We start from the raw sequence: 20,253 nt of genomic DNA, 5'->3' as shown, positions 1-20,253 counted from the left end.
CTATTCGATGTAATCACTTTTTATGGTGTGTTTGTTGTGATCCGATGAATTGTGAGTTATGATCAGATTATCCATGAATATTATTTGAATCTTCTCTGAACTCTTTTATGCACGATTATTATAGCTTTGTATTTCTCTCCGATCTATTGATTTGGTTTGGCCAACTAGATTGATTTTGCTTGCAATGAGAGAGGTGCTTTGTGATGGGTTCGATCTTGCAGTGCTCAATCCCAATGACAGAAAGGGGCATGACACGTATTTCTATCATTGCCATTAAGGATAAAGAGATGGGGTTTATTCATGCGTGAGTTTACTTTGTCTACATCATGTCATCTTGCTTAAGACGTTACTCTGTTCTTTATGAACTTAATACTCTAGATGCATGTTGAATAGCGGTCGATGTGTGGAGTAATAGTGGTAGATGTAGGCAGAAGTCGGTCTACTGATTTCGGACGTGATGCCTATATACATGAACATTGTCTTGGATATCATCATGATTATTTGCTTTTCTATCAGTTGTCCAACAATAATTTGTTTACCCACCGTATGCTATTTTCAAGAGAGAAGGCTCTAGTGAAAACTATGGCCCCCGGATATACTTTTATCATATATTAAAATTCAAAAATACCTTGCTGCAATTTTTCTATACTTATTTTATTTTGTGTTTTATTTATCTATTTATCACTACAAAATTTAATCTTGCAAATAATCGTCAAGGGATTGACATCCCCTTGTTCGCGTTGGGTGCAAATATTTGTTATTTTATGTGCAGGTACTGCTAAAGGTGTTGCGTGATTCTCCTACTGGATTGATAACCTTGATTCTTAACTGAGTGAAATACTTATCTCTACTGTACTACATCATCCCCTCCTCTTCGGGGAAATCCCAACGCAGCTCGCAAGTAGCAGTAGATCGGAGCCCGGAAGACCAACTCGAAGAAGAAGCGCCGCCATCCGCCTGAACGCTGCCCCTGCAAGGACTAAAAACCCTAACCTAAACTGCTAGCCGGAGTTGAGGCACTGGAATTCTCCTTCCCGCCGCCAGCCACCGGAGCGGCAGACAGAGGAGAGACGAATCCACGCGCTCGCTGGAGTTGTTTGGAGGGAAGGTGTAACCCTAGCCGCCACTAATCTTAACCCTTCATAATAACTTATGTTCACTTCTCTGGTCTGGTCCCTCGTCAATTTCCATGAACCAAACAAGGGAATATAAATTCTCACACATAATTCCTATCATGTGCGAAAAAGTGGATTGGTAATAAAACGACTCATCTCATGTCTAATCTTAATAGAACTCCCTACACTAAACTCCCAGTCCCCTTCCCAAATATTGCCAAACACGTTGTCAATGTAACGTTAGAGGAAAAATTTATAAATTTAAAATACGCGTTTGAAAAAAAATAGTTCAAAGAATGGAAGATTATGAAAAACATAATTGTATGGAAAAGGCACACATGAAAAGCATTGCATTAGTGCAGGGACAAATAACTATGCATTTGCGTCTGCAAAACAGAAGGAAATAAATAAATGATAAGATCGCCTCTCATGAAAAAAGAAGATTCCTTTTGACAGATTAAAGCAGAATTGAAAGTGCCTCGGATGGCACCATTACCAATGACCCAAGCGGGGGCAGAAGACTGGCTGTCAGCCCGTGAGGGGAGAGGAATTGGGTCATTCAAGACGAAGATGCATCCTCTGATCTGTCCATTGTTCATCCACTGATCTAACCCCCCACACTAAACCCACCAATCTTCTTCCAAGAGACGCCACCGGCATCGCCGTCGCCGTCGCCGTCACCATGTCCTCCTCCGACGACGAGCTCCTTCTTGTCCAGGAGCTCCCCATGGACATGCACTCGGACGGTGGCGCTCCTCAGCGCCGCCTGGCCCACGTCCTCCTCCCTATCGACCGTGCCCCTGGCCCGCCCCCTTTCCGCCCGCCTCCCCCTCCCTCCGCCGCCACCGCCGCCGAGTTCCGCGTCGCCTTCAGGGGCTGGCTCGGCGCCCCGCGCCACTGGGAGCTCTGGGTCGCCAAGCTACGCCCGATCCACGAGCGCCTCTGGCGGGAACTTGGGATCTTTGACGCCGTCCTCGCCTCCACCTACAGGATCAAGAGGGACGCCTCCGCCGTGCTCCACCTCGCCTCCTTCTGGTCCCCCTCCACCAGCACCTTCGTCTTCCCCTGGGGCGAGGCCACCATCACGCTCGAGGACGTCGCCGTGCTTGGGGGCTTCCCCGCCGACGGCTCCCCCGTGCCCGCGCCGCTGCCGCACCAGTGGCGCCCGGACGAGGCGGCGCTCAACGGGGTGCGCCTCGACTTCAACCGGAGCGCCTGCAAGAAGGCGCACCACGCCGCCTGGATGAAGCACTTCCTCACGGACACGGACATGGACGCCGTCATCGAGCACGCCGCCTTCCTTGCGCTCTGGCTCACGCGCTTCGTGCTCCCAGGCCACCCGGAGTCCACCATGCGCCAGTCCCTCTTCCCGCTTGCTGTCCGCATGGCGCGCGGTGACCACGTCGCCATTGGGCCAGCCGTGCTCGCGTCCCTGTACCGGGACCTGCGTGAGATGAAGACTTACTTGGTGGCCGCAGGCGCAACAGGCGGCAATGCAGAGTTGCTGTCTCCCTTGTCAGTACATGCGCCCCTCTACATCCTTCAGTTATGGATGTGGGAGCGGTTCCCTGTACTCTGGGATGGAAAGCCCAACCTCATCAAGGATGGCGAACCAAGGGCTGCTAGCTGGCATGATGTGAGCAAGAAGATGAATCCAATGATGATCCGCGAGGTCCTCAATTCGGGGAGGAACTTTTTATGGCGGCCCTATACCAGTTCGGAGCAAGCATGCAAGGATCATAGCGGGTGGGTTCGTGGCAGTGATATAAACGAAGATGAGGAATTGATTTCACTCGCGCATTGCCTGCATGCTTGTGAGCTAGTGGGGATGGATTGCATTGAGCAGTACCTCCCACACCGCGTTGCGATGCAGTTTGGACTAGACCAAGATGTGCCTGGGGATGTTCGCCGAGCAAATGAGGATTGGGGGGTTGCATGGGAGACCTACGATTTGGAGGGGAAGAACGTAGCCATCTTTACCCCTTGCTCTGAACCAGGAGTCACGGCTCGGTATGCAGAGTGGTGGACGCAGCCATTGCCACCTGACCTTGATGTTGGGGCAGGAAGCATTTCTGTGGAAGGGAAGCTTTCCAAGCGTAAGGTGAAGAAGACACGGGCAGCCATGGAAGCCGAGGCAGAAAGGGAGCGGAAAATGAAGAAGGCTCGAGTCTCCCCTAATAATGATAAAAAGCGAAAACTTGAGGAGTTGTATGATGCGAAGCTGTCGGATTGGCTTGCAGCCGGAAGGAATGGGAGCAGTGGAACGAGTGGTGGCAGCTGCAAAAGGGGATCCTCGCCAAAATCTGTTGCTGGATCAGACAAGTCCCTGTCAGCTAGTGCTGGGACTAGAGATGATATTGTACTTCTTGTGCCAAGGAAGCAGGTGCCAACTCCTACTGTAAACCTGAGGAAGGATAGGGATATGAATCTGGGTAGGGGAGATGATGGAAACTTCATGGCTAAGTCTCTGGTAGGGACAAAGTACAAAGGTGTGTATTTGAAGGGCTCTATGGCAGGTGATGTAGATCATTTAGTGAATGAGCCATATTTTGACGAGACAGTGGTGTCAACTGAAATCTCTACATTCAATGAAGATGCCAAGGATGAATGGAGTGACCAGAGTTTGAAAAATACCAGTGAGCTGATCAGAGAGGAACCTCCTGCTGTCCCTAATATGCCTGAGGAGGTTAAACCTGCAGTATCTATGGAGAGAGAAGAATACAGTGATCTCTTGACTGATGTTGATTTCAGCGAGGATGTCATAGAGGAAGCTATCACAGTTGATAAGCCCACAAATTTCTCCAGTGCACCTGAAGGAGGCGATGCTGTGATGATGGAGGAAAAAATAGTTAATCTTCTTGAAGATAAGTGTCTTGATGCTACAGGTAGACCAGAAGAAGGCACCATTGTTACTCAGGAGTTGGAGAAGAAAGCCAAACTTGCAGTTGACGAGTCTCGTGGTATGTCAAATAAACCCGAAGAAGTCGTTGCTCTTGTCACGAAAGACATAGAAGAAAAGGGTAATGTAGCGGTGGCTATTGAAGGTACCGTAGTTTCAGAAGGAGTTGAAAGGGTTGGGGAGGGAACAAGTCATTCTATTGGAGTCTTGTCAGGGAGCAAACAAGGAGCCTATGCAGGTGTTACGAACAATCCTCAGGAGACAGTGGCTTTGCCTGAGGAAATTCTTCTAGTTCAGCAGGCAAATGATGTTGGTGAATGTGTTGAAATGTCATGCATAATGGAGGATACTTGTGCTGCTGCTGGAGTGACAACAAATGATGAAGAAACCGCTTTAGGTTTTGTCGCCGATGAGGAGAGGGAGATTTCCTGTAAAGAAGAGACTGGAGGAGAAAGCGATCAGATGGCTATGAAAGATAGCGAGCAGAAGCCTCAGGAAGCTCCTCCAGTTGACATTGTAGAATGTGGAGAAGACATTTCTCTTATGGAAAAAGACAATGAGGGTGAACACGAAAATGTTCCTCAAACAGTGGAGGCAGTGGTCACTGACATTAATATGGCTGCAGTTCTTTTAGGTGTTCCTGAAGAAGGGAGTGCAGATGTGGATAAAGCTCTGAATCTAACACAGAAAGACGCTGAAGATGTGCACAAGAAAGTTGCAGAAGTAGAGGATGCAGAACATGTACAAATTAATACTATGGCAAATGGAGGTTCAAATGAAGGGCACAACGAAGTTGCTGAAGTAGAGGATGTAGACATTGCAGAGGCAGAGATGCGTGCACAGTTTGATACTGAGAAACCTGAGGAAGCTACAGAAGCAGGGCATGCAGATATGGATGATGGTAAGAGATTAACAGGGAGAGATACTGTTGAGGAGCCTGGAGATGTTCTTGAAGGTGCACATGCAGAAGCGGAAAAGGCTAGGGAGCTCATAGAGAACAATGATGATGATAAGCTAGCAGAGTTTCCTGGTATAACACATGCAGAAATGGAAGAGGTAAAGAATTTGATGAAGGAAGATGCAGATGAGAAGTTTGATATACAAAGTGCAAAAATGAAAGGAGCTCATAAGCCAATGGAGGAAGATACTGATGGTAAGCTTCAGGAAGTTTTTGACGTAGAGCATGCAGAAACCAAACATACGAAGGTTTTGATTAAGGGAGTTGCAGACAAGAAGTTTGAAGAAAATTCTGAATTGAGAAGTATAGGGATTGATGGCACTCATGGGCCAATGGAGGAAAGCACTGATGGTAAGGTCAAGGCAGTACCCGAAGTGAATGCGGAAGTAGAACAAGCCAATGGGACCATGAGGGGCAATGATAGGCCCGACAGCATCCTGCAAATAGACCTTCCAGCAAGGGACGAAGCCGGGTGCTTGGCCAAGAAAGATATTGAAGAAGATTATGCGGAAGTTCCACAAGGAAAGCGCGCGAACATAAACAATGAGGCACCAATTGAGAAAGATGCAAAGCAGGCCAAGAAAGATATTGAAGAAGATAATGGGGAAGTTCCACAAGGAAAGCACGCGAACATAAACGATGAGGCACCAATTGAGAAAGATGCCAAGCAAAAGCCCAATGCAGGTGGCTTGGATTTACCAGAGAAAGAAGTCGATGGGTCCAAAGAGGTTTACCAAGTGAAACGAGAAGAAGGGGTGGGACGCAAGGTGTTAAGGGCGAAAGATACCGAGGAGAATACTAAGGATGCTCTTGGGGTTAAACAGGCAGAAGAACGACAAGGGGAAGCACTGACAGCAGGATATATGTACAACTACATTGAAGAAATAGTGGAGCAGGTGGATGGACAAAGCAAAACACTCACAAGGATAGGTGTTGAGGAAAATCCCAAAGAAATCACTCAGGAACAGGAGAAAGAATTTGACAACGATACAGTGGAATCTTTAAAGAATTCAATCAATAGTTTGTTATGTAGCCCAGCCATCATACAGTCAAAAGAAGGGCAGAAGGAAGTTCCTGTTGAAGGCATGACGGAGAAGCACTGCCTTCAGGATGTTGGGTTGATAAATGAGAGGGAATCATTGTCTGTTGGAGCTGCTATGGAGATTCAAGGAGTAGATGACCACAGAACTTTGGACATGCATGAGGTGAGTATGCTTGTAAATCTTTTACTGTATTAACTGGTAGAGTAGTTAATATGATTGTTCTCTTTTGCAGGAAGTGTCTATTAAACAGATAGATGAGTGTGGAATAATATTCACAAATAAGGAGACACAAATATTGGAAGACAGCCATATGGTAGGAGATGGATCTAATGATTTGGTTCTTATGGAGGTTGATGAAACTTGGTCTACAATCGAAATTCAGAACCAGGAGGCTTTGGACTTGGACAAGGTGAGTGCACTTGCAGAATCTCCATCTGAAATATCTTTTCTGAGTCCTGATAGTTGATCTTTTGTAGCAACAAACAACTGAGGAAAGACAAGATTTAGGACCTACAATCGAGAACAAGAAAATGGCAATGTTAGGAGATGTCATTACGCTTGGGTGCTGTGAATTTCAAGCTGATTCACCTGAGACCAAAATTAATGAGGTCCTGTCTACCAAAGGAATACAGAATCAGGAGCATTTGGACATTAAGGAAGTGAGTCTACTGACAATATAATGTTTCTTTGATTGGTGGAATCTGATCATACTCTTTTACAGGAACAAGCATCGGAAAAAGAATTGGGGTGTATAATCACAGAAGGAAATGCAAGACCCTTGGTACTGGTCGATACACTTGGTGGTGGTGGAGCAGATACCACTGTGGCTATCGTGGATGTTAACAAGGCTAATTGTGTTGAAGGAATACAAAATATGGAAGCCTGCGGCATTGAGGAGGCAAGTACAACTTTAGAATAGCCATCTGAGTTAACTATGATTCAATCTGACAAGGCTGTTTTCCATTTGCAGGCAAGGCAGGACAAACAGGACAATGGTGTTGGAGATGGGAGGATCTTGGAAGACATGAGCGCCAATGATAGTGGTGATGTGGGAACACGGAACCAGTGGGATTTATGCATGGAGAAAGTAATGGAGCTTTGATCCCTAACCCCACCCCTTGCGTGTGGGTCTCTCTATATACACATACTAGTAGAATCTGATGGATATTGTCCACAGGAACCGGCGGTGCTGGAGAAGCAGGACGAGGGAACAGCAGATGAGAACACAGGGAGAATGTTGGTTGACACAGATGCTCCTGAATGTGGTGAAGCGAAACCTGATGGGACCTTGAAAATGAATAATGTTCTTTGTACACAAGCTGTTAATATGGCCGAGGATAAAATTTCTTTGCAAAACCAGCAGAAATGTGTGCCATTGGGAGACCACAATAAATCAGATCCACAGGAACCGGCGGTGCTGGAGAAGCAGGATGAGAGAACAACAGATGAGAACACAGGGAGAATGTTGGTTAACACAGATGCACCTGAATGTGGTGAAGCGAAACCTGATGGGACAATGCAAATGAATAATGATGCTCTTTGTACACAAGCTGTTAATATGGCAGAAGATAAAGTTTCTTCCCAAAACCAGCAGAAATGTGTGCCATTGGGAGACCACAATAAATCAGATGTTGAAGACTCTGGATGGAATCAAGCTGCAAGAAAAGAGTCCAAGGGGGCTCTTCAATCAGAGTCTGAACATGAGATCGAAGTGAAACAAGAAATTTTAGAGAATGATGAAGCGTCTGAACAAGAGCAGACCTACACAGAGAGTGCCTCAGTTGCTCCTTCAGGTATGGATCACCGGGGTGAGAATAATAACAAAGGGGCTGAAGAATCGATAAGAAACTATGGGAAGCATGTTTCTGATCCAGTAAACACAGGTTGCCAGCCCAGTAAATTTGGCCGACCAAGTACTGAAGAGGTCAGGAGAATACATAGTGGCAGTATATCTGTCTATCTGAAAGACATCACAGTATATCAGGAAAGAATTCGTTCTGATCCATCAAAGAGTACACATGTAAACAATGCTGGGTATTATTCTCGACATGGAGCTCTGGAACCAGTTTCAGTCAGCAAGGATATCAAAGTTCCATTGCATGACAATGGGAGGGTTTGTGGAAGAGATGGTGCACTGGAGTTGGTGACAGGTCCACCAGAAGAGACGCCTCGATGGAGACAAGAGCAATATGCACTTAATATTTTAGAAGATGTGCAAAATGCTCGCATTGCTGAGAAAACTAGGATGGAGATGGAGATCAGAATACTGAAGGCACAGATTGCTAGCATGCAGAGACAAGTGATGAACATGGATCATGTTGGTGAGGTTATTTCCAGATCAAAAAGGCATTGACCTTTAATTAGCTCCATGCTAAATGATAGGTTAGCATAAAATTTCATGTAGAACTGTACTTCCTTTGCGAGATCAAACACCAATGCACGCTAGTTTGCTTCGTTTGTGTTGACTCTCATGAAGGTCGGTACGCACCTTTTCTCTGGGGTGAAGTTTATTTAATTTTTTTGCTTTCCTGAATGAAGGTGAGAGTTGCAATCTAAATAAAATAAGCCTCCAGAAGTTCATGTGTAGTGACTGAATTTTAACCTGCCTAAATTGATCCAGTTGAGAAGACGAATTGGCTGGTAGTTTTTGGTGCAAAGTTAGTTTCTCATAAAATTCTGGGTATTACTTATAAGTAACTTGTAGCTCTGTTATAGCTTGCAACGATGAAACCAAGGCAAATACTCATCACCAAGCATTCTTTCAGCTGTTACTTTAAAAAGATCTCATACTTTCCGTGAAACAGTAAAAAGAATTACAACCTTGCATTTAAATACGGCAACACCCAGCCAGTTTTATTTATAGGGTCTTAAAAAAGGAAGGTAAGAAAAAAAGGCTCGTCAACCACTTGTATCCATAGAGATACAGAGTTCATTGCTCAGAAATACACTATAGGTAGCAGTTAACCTGCAGGAACTGAACTAGACAAGAACAGGAGCCGGAGGAGGAGCAGCAACCGTCCGGGCTGCCACGGATGATGCCGCTGGCTTCCCCCGGCCCATTGTGAACCCACGTGTCCCGTCGGGCATCCTCGGGCCCTGGGGAGGCTGCCTGGGGCTGAATGGGCACTTCTGAGAAACCTGCCTGGGGCTCAATGGGCATTTCTGGGACGCCTGGCGAGGGCTCGATGGGTCAAAGTGGCCGACTGCGCCTGCGGGAGCAGACTGCGGGCTGTGCGGTGCCACGATATGGAGCTTCCCTCGCCCTCTTGCCCACCCTTTCTTGGCCCCACTCTGGTGATCCTCTGGCTGTGAAATTGGCAGTTTGCATGAGACAAGAAACCTGGAACAACTGCCTGTCCAACTGAATGGAAATCGGCATTGGAACTGTAGCCAGTGATGTGCTTACATGAGCTTCAGGTGAATGGATAGCTTCTGAAGTTGGGGAGTCGGATGACACCTGTGAGTGTGGCGATTCGTCATCGGAACCAGCGTAGTGGTCGAAATCAGGCCTCTTGAGCCTCATTACTGACTTGGGCTGTGACAAAATCATGGAGTTGCAGTAAAACAGATATGAGTAGCTGAAGATCAATACTGATTTGTAAGAAGAGGGTTCTTACAGAGCGCCTGAGTACTGTGCGCACACGGAGGCCTTTCCTCCAGTTCCGCTCATCGTTTAGCTTCTCTACCTGTCAGGAATTATTTTGAAGGTGCACCCATCAGTCTAACTACATGAAGAGCCAATGACCTGAAAAAATGACCAGTACTGTGGTGGTAAATACTCACTGCTTTCTCAGCTTGCTGTGAGGTCTCATATTCGACTAAAGCATGCATCTTCCACAAGAGCACAAGGTAAAATAGTTACAACATAATTTTGCTGGAAAAAAAATGTTTACTGTTCTGGACCTGATCTAGGCAAACATCAAACTTGTCAATCTACACAATGAGCCTCAGATGGTATGATGATTGTGACACATATAGATCCTCTGGTGGTGCACTAAGAGTTGAGTTGAGTTGAAAAGGTGAAATAAATACCTTGTTACTCACAAGTGTGTCTGACTTGGAAGCCCTGGCTGAGCTAGGCTCTTGGGGGTGGCATATCTTGATGTTCTTCACACTGGTTGGCATGCCAGTTACATCGTTAATGGACGACATCAGTTCCTACATACGATTTATTTGGCGACAATTTGCAAACTGCGGGGAATTAATTGCCTTATCTGACCTTCCAACGACACTGAAGACCTTCTCGAGGCTGTTTCTTGATGAGTCCTCTGGCAAATTCTCCGCTATGATCATCCGAGACTGCGCAGACAAAAAAAAGGTGGTGGTTCAGTTGTGGGTGGGTGGGCAGACTAGAGATGAGATGGAGTCTTTGCAAGTCAGTGACCTGAAGTTCTTCTTTGTGCTTCTCGGTGAAGGGCTGCCTGCGCCGAACTTTCTTCCCATCATCGCTCACAATCTGCAGCCAAAATTTCATTATCCTGTGAGAAGGATGCTTCATCTGGTAGCTGCAACAAACAATGGCTATAGGTTGCAAGGAGCAGCTTAATTACAAGCTTCGTGGAGGTGCGGAGAGCCTTGACCAGCATCTGGTTGGTTGCTCCCAGAGACTTGATCTTCTTCCATGATGAAATGACTGACAAGGGAACTGTATGCATGTAAAGAAATAATATGTCTAGCTTAGTCTGAATATTTTATACTGTAGCACTCTTTCGCTGCGCTGCACAAGAATGAAATACGTACAATGTCTTGTGAATGAACATTGTTTCCTGTGCTTACCGTAGCCTTCGGAGTCCTTGTTCATGATCTTGAGCAAGAACTCGTTGGCGACCAGGTTAATGTCGCTGAACTGGTACTCGACCTGCTTGACGATCTTCTGCGCGACGTCGGCGGAGCCGCCGCCGTTGCCCTTGGCCTGGGCGCTGTTGCTGGCGGCGGCGGCGGCGGCGAACTTGGCGTGCGCGAAGTCGGGCATGAAGAAGACGGGCTCGTGGTCATGGAGGAAGCTCCAGTCGGGCGCCGGCTGCATCTGCAGGAAGGGCGAGTAGTACCCGCCCGCCGGCGCGGACATGGGCGTGGCGGTGGGCGACATGGGCACGAACTCCGGCGCGTGCACGTTGAACTTGAAGGACGCCGGCGCCGACATGGGCGTGGGCGGCGCCGCGGTGGCGGTGGCGCTGGCGTCGGGGTCAGGGCTGCTCTCCTTCGCGGCGGCCATGGCTGGCGGTCAGGTGGTGACCCAGGAATGACGGATGGATCGTGGCCGGCGCGGCGAGCTTATATAAAGGCGGGTGGGGGAAGGAGGAATGGTTGGTCTGTGCGTTTCATGGCCGCTTCTCCCGCGCACGCATGCACTGCACGCCCGCATGTCTCGTCTTCTCCAGCCCTTGACCCTTGACCCCAATGAGGGACTCCGCTTACATCTAGGGCCCCTAAATCTCCCTGCTAATTTGGACCTGCGCCTCTCCACTAATCTGCCACCTCAATCGCTACTAACCCCTTTAACCAAACAAGCAACCTAATCTTGCATTACTGCAGTGAATCTGCAACGTTGCACCAGCACCCACACACACACACACACAAAAAAAAAAAAACAGAACATTACACATCGCACTAGAACGGAAATGGTTCATATCAGCAAGTGCTAACTGTATTTCCATCAAGCAGAAACAACCGTGTTTTCTTGTCCATGAGCTAGACATTTTATAGAGCCAACACAAGACAATTTGCAAGGAAGAAATAATGGCAACACGCAGGGATTTCATGTCCTGGAGATTCTAGCAGAGCTCAACTGTAAGATTTAACTGGGGAACAAAACATCTCCTCAAGCCATGATCTTTGCTGACCTCATGTAAAGGCTCTCGACAACCTTCCCCACATTCGAAATTGTTTCGAGCGTAGCAGGGAATATCGCCTCCGTCTTGGCGTCTTCGAAGATGATGAGGCAGCCCGCACCCTGATCCAGAGTCCCTGCGAATTTCTTGTCCAGGATCATCTGTGACAGCTTCTTCTCAACACGCTCAATTGGCAGCTCAATCATCTCTGCTACGTGCGCAATCTCCACCCTTGAGTAGGCTTCAATCAGCCTGCACAGGTTCTGCTCCAGGAGGGTATCATACAGAGACGAGAGGTGCCTGTGGACAATAGGATCCTCCTCCAGCTGGGCCTTGTAGTCACCAAGAGCGGTTTCAAAGTACTTCAGAGATCGTTTCGAGTAGGCATCCGCAACAGCTTTCATAGCATCCACATCAGGACCAACATACTTCAGGCCTGCCTTAGACGAGATCACTCCTGCAACATCATCAGCTTGGTTGACCATTATCTTGCACAGAAGCATGTACTTCAAGCAGAAGATGGCCTTAGGGTCGTCCAGTGCATTAAACCCTTCAAACGCTTCAAAGAAGTAACTGTAGGCAGTCTTGTAATCCTTCTCTTCGGCATGAAGGATTCCACTCTGCAGGTCAATAGTGCCCTGCTGCGCTGGCGGAACATAAATGGCATTCGCTGCAGTTCTTGCGGCAGTCAGAGAAGCCTTGGCCTTTGGAAGGTTCCTTAGAGAGAAATGGAGTTTGCTCTCCAGAAGGTCAATGTCAACAAGAAGCAATTTGTCATCCAGCCTCCTCACTTCCTTGATAAGACCAGAAAGAAGGGTAAGAGCTTCAGTGTACTCCTGACTTTCCAAAAGAAGGGCTGCTAGTCTTGCTTCCACACGCTGCCTGAGGAAGGTACGTTTCTCTGCACGTGTCCATTCCACCATCTCCTTGCAGAGTGAGATCTGAAGATCAGATGTTCCAGGTATCTTGGAAACGGCATCAATGATGCCACGTACAATCTTTGCGGTCTTTGCCTTGGGAATCAGTGCGAAAAATGGCCTGAGCTGGGTCAACAGATTCCTAAGCTCCTGGGCTCTGTTCTCTTTTGTGAGATAGTTTGTCAGATTTGTAATGGCAACTTCTTTTGTTCTAACTGCATCTGAAGAAGAAGACGGGTCTTCAAGCACACGGTAGAGGATTAAAATGGACTCTGAAGCATCCTTAGCTTCCTGAGCCATTGCAATTGACTCAGTGGTAGCAGGAAGATACGATGATTGCATCGCAGACATGGTCAGTACACCCTGTCACAACAGGATATGGATTATTCAAAAATAAATCATGTCGACCAAGAAGGCAGTGTAAATAATAACCAATAGAGTGGACAACACATAATAATCGAGCATCTGGAGGGCATAAATATGAAGAGAAGCTCGGCCAACATAAACCAAATAAACAGCTTTAATGGCTCAATTGGTACGCAACTAGTTGCAGCACCTTGTTATTTACTGAGGCCCAAAGTCAAGAATGAAAAACAGATATACTTATACATAACCGAAGATCAGACACTAAATTCACCATCTTTGGCAACCAACAAAACATCTAGTTGATACACCAAACATTATACTGAATCATCTGGAGAGGAACGTATTAAGAGGAGCTCAGCCAGTACAATGGCTCAATAAACTAGTTTCAAGACATAGTTATTCAACTAGGCCTAACATTAGGATTTGAGATGCAGATATACTTGTACAGATCCTAATATGAGCCACTTAAAATGCAAAAGAACAGCTTAAGGTTTCAGAAGGTAAGTCGGCTCCTATGCATTTTGGAATAGCTACATCACATTGCAGACTTGAAAATTAGAACATATGTACCGACAACCTTGGTAGCGGGCATGGTCTAAACCCTACCACCGTCATGGCTGACATGCATACTGATTAGAGTTGAGAGATACAGTAAGAAAAAGACTTGTGAGATACAATAATAAGTAAAGTTAAGAAAATTGGGCGAAATCACCATTGTACGGTGTACCCCAAGCCTTCAGCCTATATCTCATCAAATGCCAACAGGTGAGCAAAAGAAGTTGCTAATGGCGTTTGACAGATTTCTTGATGGAAAGCAACAAGGAGTTAAATTAAATTGATGATTCCCCTTTTCTCAATTCGGTGGTTCCACGGGTATTTTGCGAATAGAGTTGGCTCGTCAGCTAACGAACAAATCCATATGAAGATGTACAACCTAGAACTGAGAATCCCCCTTTAAGAATCGCTCCGTTTGAGCCCTCAGGAGCCAGATCTCGTCCTCAAACCAAATCAAGCAGTGCGAGCTAACAGAAGCACCGGACCACGACTGTAATCGAAGAAACTGGATCCTACTGACATTACAAAATAAAGACACGAATTCGCCATGGCGGGACTATCCAATCCGAAGTAAGACTCAACCCTAACTGGGACGGCGGGATCTAGGAGATGGGGGGAGGAAGGCGGGAGAAGAAGGGACGGGGGAGGGGCCGCAGTACCGGGCGAGCGATGGCGGATTTCCTGCAGAGATGAGACGGAGCGGAGGAAGCAAACTCTCAATGGCGGCCGGCCCAATGGGTAGAAGGAACTGGACTTGGAGAAGAAGCTGGTCTGTTCTCTTGAGGTTGCTAGTTTGCGTCGAGGACGGGGGAAGTGTTTGCTACGTCTCCCTGCCAAACGGGTCCCGGTTGCCAGGCTCTCAGATTTTTCTCCTTTTCACAAGTTTTTTTTAGTTGAACCGCGCTCTTTATTTAATGTAACGATGTTCATTTTGGGATACAAAGGGTGTGTTCAGTTGGGGGACCATCCCCAACTGTCATGGAATGGAATGGTTCCATTCCAGAGGAACGGGTCTGTTCCATTCCTGTGTTTGGTAGGAGCAAAAGAGTAGAACGGGTCGGTTCCGTTCAAGTGTTTGGTTGGAAGCACGTAATGAAAAATGAAACGACCTAAAATTTAAAATTTCGGCAGCATTTCGTTTGTAATTTGATTAAAAACAACATAACAGTTGATATTGACAAGTTTATAACACATGAATGACAGCACATAACATAATTTTCAACAAGGTGCACATACAATCATACAGTTCACAAACGAAATTCCCAAAAGCATCAAAGTGCAATAGTCATACATGTCAAGTTCACCACTGGTTGACAACCACATATGTCAAGTTCACAACGCAGTCTTCAAAAGCAGCCACAAGTTCACATAATTGTCAAGCATACAACCATATTGAATTTAGAAGTTCTTCTTCACATACCTACTCACCCAAAAAGACTTGTTGATTTGGGTAAGTTTCATGAAGGCTCTTGCTGTCTTGGGGTTGTCCACAAGATGGGCATAGTAGTGGGCTAGGTGCTCTTCATCAAAATCTGGCAATACAGACACTACGTCCCAAAGGTCGTCGGGTATATCATCATCATCTCCACTAGACTTAGCAAGCGCTTCAGCCACAAGTTTGAACCCATCTTTGAGAGTGGTAACTAGTGGATCATCAACAATGTTCTTTACCTTAGCCTTCTTTTTGGGTGGTGCTTTGGGGTCAGAAGACTCACCAACATTTGGTGACGTGTTCACCTCACCATTCTCCTCGTCTTCAATATCAATAGAAAGAAGATCATTGCCAGACCTAGCACCCAGCCCCTTAGCCCCCATTGTCCCATAAATGGAAGCCAAGGCATGATAGTATTCAATTGGGGTATTCAAGAAGGGGGCATCAACTTTGTGGGTATTCAAGAAGGGGGTATTCTAGAGGCAATAACAAATGGACAATAACTATCTAAGGCAACTTCTTACCTGGTGGTACTTGTAAGCCTCTCTCTCGCGTTAATGCATCAGCTAAAACGGTCGCATCGTGTGTTGACCCTTCCCAACCAGCTAACACATATGTGAAGCGGAGATCAAAATCTACCGCTGCCATCACATTTTGGGTTGTAAAGGCCTTCCTACCACGAAACGAATGTTCGACATCTTTGGTAACACCAGCTCGCACATATGTACCATCGATAGCTCCAATACAATCCTATAGAGGGACAATTAGTAGATGCCATATCATATGGCCTACATACCTAAGGAATAGTTTCTAAAATTACCTTAAAATATGGGTCAAATCGATGATTTCCTTCAATTTTTGCGGGGGTCTCCAACGATGGTGGCCGTATATAATCGTTACGAAGCTCGCCTATGGCATGAAGAGTCTTTCTAAAATAGATGCTGGTTGTGCCATATGATCTACAAAAATTGGCTGACACCACTCTATTCCGAAGGTTATGCCCAATTGTATGCAAAAACATCGCTAATTGTTGCTCCACGCTAACATGTGGACTATCTTCTAGCAACTTGCGATCCCTCATTATGGCACACAAATTGAAGAATGCAGCTCTTTCAAACCTTAGCATGTTTTTACATAAGACATCGCTTTGCCAATTTTTTTGGTTTAGATAATCGTATCTGATTCGATCTCTTTCATGCATTGGGCCATAGGTAATCCGTGGTCTTCTCTTCCTTACTATAGCCCGAACAATTACTGCCATTGCAGCTAGTGCAACAAAAACAACAGCTCCCCTAACCATCTTTTTTCTTTTGTTCATCTTCATGACCATCTACGAGTTACCAATGATGCTTACATCAACATATATATTGCAAACATACACTGGACAACAAATAAACATGAACACTAGCTGCATATACAAGGGGGGGTGTTATTCTACCTTCACAGTTCGATTCCGGCCGTCGAGCACCCGCTGCTTGGAGTCCTTCCGTCGAGCTGCTACAAAATGATAGAAAAAGAGAGATTATTAGGCATCCAGAAGTGAGGAAACTGCCCATGGGGATAGGAAACGACCGGCATAGATGGGTGGAACCGGCCGCCATGGAGAGGAGGACCCTGCCGTGGCCGGGAAGAGGAGGAACGGGCGGCCAGGGATGGGACAAATTGGCGCCGGCCGGCTGGGAAGGGAGGCCCGCTGCAGCTCAGATCCATGGAGTGGGGGAGGAGGGGAGAGGAGGGGGGAGGGGGTGGGGGAGGCAGCCGCCGACCGACGGGGAGAGAGGACCGGCGGCGCTGCCCAGATCCATGGGGAAGGGAGGAGGGGGAGGGAGGGGAGGGAGGCGGCGCACCTGTGGGCTGAGGACGAGTGCGAGGGAGGCAGCCGTTTCGCGTGGTCCGGCCGTTTCTGAGGTATGACTTGGTTTCGCATCTGGGCGGAATATTCGCTCGCGGGGAACCAGTGCATGCCCGTCCCAATTTCAACTAAACGCGAGAACGGGGGCTAGGGGCGGGTCGGAGCCGTGCCATTCCAAGCCATCCCTTCAACTGAACACACCAAAGAAGATCACAAGGAGAGGAAGCGAAACGAGCTAGTCTATTAGGGCATCTCCAGCCGCGCCCCCAGGAAGGCCTCCCCAGGCGTTCTTTTCGCGCCGGCGCCGAAAAAATGGCCCAGTCGCGCCCCCAGGAGCCCGATTTTCGCCGGCTTGGGCCGAAAACAGCGCTGGCGGACCCAGCCCGAACCCGGCGAACTGTTTTGGTACGAAAAAGCCGCGGGCCCGCCGCGTCAGCGACACGGCTCTCTTCTCGGCCCTTCGTCGTCCTCATCGCCTCGTTTCCCACGGCGAATCAATGCCAAAGCTGTCGCGCGCTGCCGTGCCGGTCAGCCTGCACCATTGATGCCTCACGGGCGGCGCAGTGAAGACCGGACAACGCGCATCCCTCGCCCTCCCTCGCCCGCCACGCGTACACACCGGCGCGGCGCGGCGTGCGGAGATCGCACGCATCCGCTCGAACCTGCCGCGTGCGGTGAGGGAGGGGCCACGGTACGTCCCCGACAGCCCGCTCTGGGACCCTTACTTCCGCCGCCGTCACGCCCAGCAGCTCGAGGCCACCAACGGCGTCGTGCCCTCTGGCAAGCTCAACGCCGCCGGCCGGCGTCGGTGGTGGGGCGTGCCCGGGCGCACGTTGGAGGCCATCCTCAAGTACATCAAGGGCGGCAACATGCCGCGCCTCGAGTACCCCGCTCCCCCTTCCTTCTCACGCTGCCGGGGAAGCTCCTGGACCTCGAGGCGCATGGAGACCGGGGGGGTCCTCTTCCTCGTCCGGCGGCTCGCCCTGCCTCCGCCCCGTCAAGCCGGAGCTCCAGGGCACGCCGGTCAGCGCGCGCACCCGCAGCTCTGGCGTCCGCATCGGCGCCAACGCCTCTCCACCCACCGGCCGCTTCGTCCTCGTCGAGCCCAAGCCGGAGCCCGGCCTCCCCGCGGAGTACGAGGAGATAGCCCGGCGCGACTTCTCCGACGAGGACGCCATGCGGTGGGCACAGGACGACTACCTCCGCGACGAGATGGTCCGGCAGCGCCGGGCCCTGGAGGAGATCACCGCCCGCAAGCGTGGGCGCGAGGACGAGCACGACGTCGTGGTCCTCGACAGCGACGACGACGACGACGACGCTGCCCCCGGACCGTCCAACCCGCCGCGCCAACCGGGGGAGGGATGCAGTAGGGACGGCGGAGGCGTAGGCGGGGGCGGCGACGATGACGACAACGGTGGTGACTACACGTGGTTCTACAGCCTCCTCGACATGTAGAACCGCGTGGGCGGGCGGCGAGGCGGGCGGCGAGGGAGACGGCGGGGGTAGCCTGCGGTAGTTTTTTTTCTTTTTTTGTAAAATATGTTTAAGTTTGAACGAATTCGCCGATGTTTGCGTTAAATTTGAGTCGTTTTTGCGCCGTATTTGACTTTTTTGACTAACCGTGGGCGCCGCGACTGGGGGGCATCACGCCCCCAGTGCGCGGTTTAGCGCCGGTGCGCCCCCAGGGGGCGATTTTTTGCCCCTCCTAGGGGGCCAACGGCTAGAGATGCCCTTAGCCTCCATATTACATGAGCGTTGTTCATGTCCTGTGTCACAAGCCAAGAAAGAAGATCGCTTAGTGTTTTATCTTCTTAATGATCATGCAGTTATCACCGAGCTGCATGTCAGACCGAAAATCTTGAATGACTCTCAGACAATTAGAAGCCACCTTTACTTGGTTTAAAACCAGATCTTCGGCAAGGATGAGAGTGTGCAATAGGGGCGTGTTTGGTAGGCTCCATATAGCCCAACCAGGCCCGTGTGGTATGAAATTGGGTTGTTTGTTGACTGGGTCGTGTCAAAATGTTGACCCGCACAAATCTTAAAACACATGCGGACCTGTTGAGTGGGAATGGCCAAATCGATAATTTTTCCACAACTAGAGGCCTGAGCAATGCAACTCCAAGCACATGTGCGGCGGCGGCTGCACGCCAAGAGTTGGGCTTGAGACGTTGTGTTGTTTCCCAAAGCGCGACATAGTTACCCTCAACTTCCTTCACCCCTCTCTCTGCCATCTCTCCACTCTCCCCACTAGCAGCGAGTAGTGGCTGGAGATCGATCCCAGATTGGATCTTCCCCAGCCTCCGATGGGCTCCCGTCGGGGAAGAGCCTCATCTTTGGCTCCCTCACCTTCACCGCCGACGGGGCGCGCTGGGTCAACATCAACCCACCGCCCCTGAGGTGGGCGATCGGGCTGTTCGGCCCACTCGCGCTTAGATAGCATGTTGTCGCCACCCTCCTCGTCAAGCTCTTGAAGAAAATTTCTTCAGGGGTAAAATTTATTAGCCTCGGTCTTTGCAAGCTTGTCCTCAAGATCTTGTTCGAACTTGAGGAGTTCAAACCATCTACCATTGAGCTGGTCCTGATCGAATTTCAACTGCTGGGTTTTCTGCTTAATGCTCTTGGTCGTACTGGACAATTACTTGCGGAAGGTTTCGAACTGAGGTGGTTCGATGGACTCCTTGAAAATGATAAACTCATCGGGGCTGAGGCTTTTATCTTCCTCGGACTTAGGGTGGTAGTCGGTGTCCTCGGGGTCCTCGTCATCCTCGCCGCCGTTGTCTTTACCCCCGTTGTCGATATTGTCACCATCACCGTGTCGCCATCGGGCTGTTGGTTTGTCGGCGTCGTCCTGTGCAACGTCATTGTTGGTAGTGTCACCATTTCTAGTGTCGTTGTTGCTTGCCTCGCCGTTGCCATTGCTTTTATTGCGACGCCCTGTATGTCATTGTTTGGGAGGTTGTTTATCTCCTCCTCCTTCTCTGGGGGTATCCACCATGTAGATGTCACAAGTGGAGATAGCTTCGCTGAAAGTGCTAGTATCGACTAGAGGGGAGTGAATAGGCGATTACTATAAAAGTCTTCAAGGCATGCAATGTCTTTGAAGACAGATAAGCAGATAACACCTACACAGTATGCAGCGGAAGATAAACTACACTAGCCATGCCATAGTCAAAGAGACAGGCCAGAGTAAGCACGAAGACAAATAGCAGCTAGGTAGAACATATCGAAATGGGAAGACAGTATGAAGCCAAATATGCAATCAGAGAGAATGTCTTCACACAA

General features: G+C 48.7%; 3 protein-coding genes across 3 annotated transcripts; 1 reads left to right on the top strand and 2 right to left on the bottom strand.

Moving 5' to 3' along the window:
* Positions 1-1,606: 1,606 nt before the first annotated feature.
* LOC119363937 lies at positions 1,607-8,601 on the top strand. The gene is made up of 6 exons (XM_037629310.1): positions 1,607-6,177; positions 6,248-6,424; positions 6,492-6,674; positions 6,737-6,913; positions 6,986-7,102; positions 7,193-8,601. The coding sequence occupies exons 1-6, from the start codon at positions 1,798-1,800 to the stop codon at positions 8,366-8,368; spliced, it is 6,210 nt and encodes a 2,069-aa protein (XP_037485207.1). The 5' UTR covers positions 1,607-1,797; the 3' UTR covers positions 8,369-8,601.
* Positions 8,602-8,755: 154 nt separating this feature from the next.
* LOC119363938 (la-related protein 6C-like) lies at positions 8,756-11,342 on the bottom strand. Its single transcript, XM_037629311.1, has 9 exons — positions 10,792-11,342; positions 10,566-10,660; positions 10,400-10,471; positions 10,235-10,314; positions 10,048-10,129; positions 9,799-9,846; positions 9,633-9,701; positions 9,422-9,550; positions 8,756-9,321 (listed from the first exon to the last, which is right to left on the bottom strand). Exons 1-9 carry the CDS (start codon positions 11,228-11,230, stop codon positions 8,995-8,997), a joined length of 1,341 nt encoding a protein of 446 aa, XP_037485208.1. The 5' UTR covers positions 11,231-11,342; the 3' UTR covers positions 8,756-8,994.
* Positions 11,343-11,626: 284 nt separating this feature from the next.
* Positions 11,627-14,499, bottom strand: LOC119363939 (26S proteasome non-ATPase regulatory subunit 11 homolog). The gene is made up of 2 exons (XM_037629312.1): positions 14,344-14,499; positions 11,627-13,126 (listed from the first exon to the last, which is right to left on the bottom strand). Exon 2 carries the CDS (start codon positions 13,112-13,114, stop codon positions 11,837-11,839), a length of 1,278 nt encoding a protein of 425 aa, XP_037485209.1. The 5' UTR covers positions 13,115-13,126; positions 14,344-14,499; the 3' UTR covers positions 11,627-11,836.
* Positions 14,500-20,253: the final 5,754 nt, after the last annotated feature.

Source organism: Triticum dicoccoides, chromosome 2B, assembly GCF_002162155.2.
Source record: "Triticum dicoccoides isolate Atlit2015 ecotype Zavitan chromosome 2B, WEW_v2.0, whole genome shotgun sequence".
Lineage (NCBI taxonomy): Eukaryota > Viridiplantae > Streptophyta > Magnoliopsida > Poales > Poaceae > Triticum > Triticum dicoccoides.
Note: the sequence above shows the minus strand (reverse complement) of the source record. Positions and strands in the feature narration are given on the sequence as shown.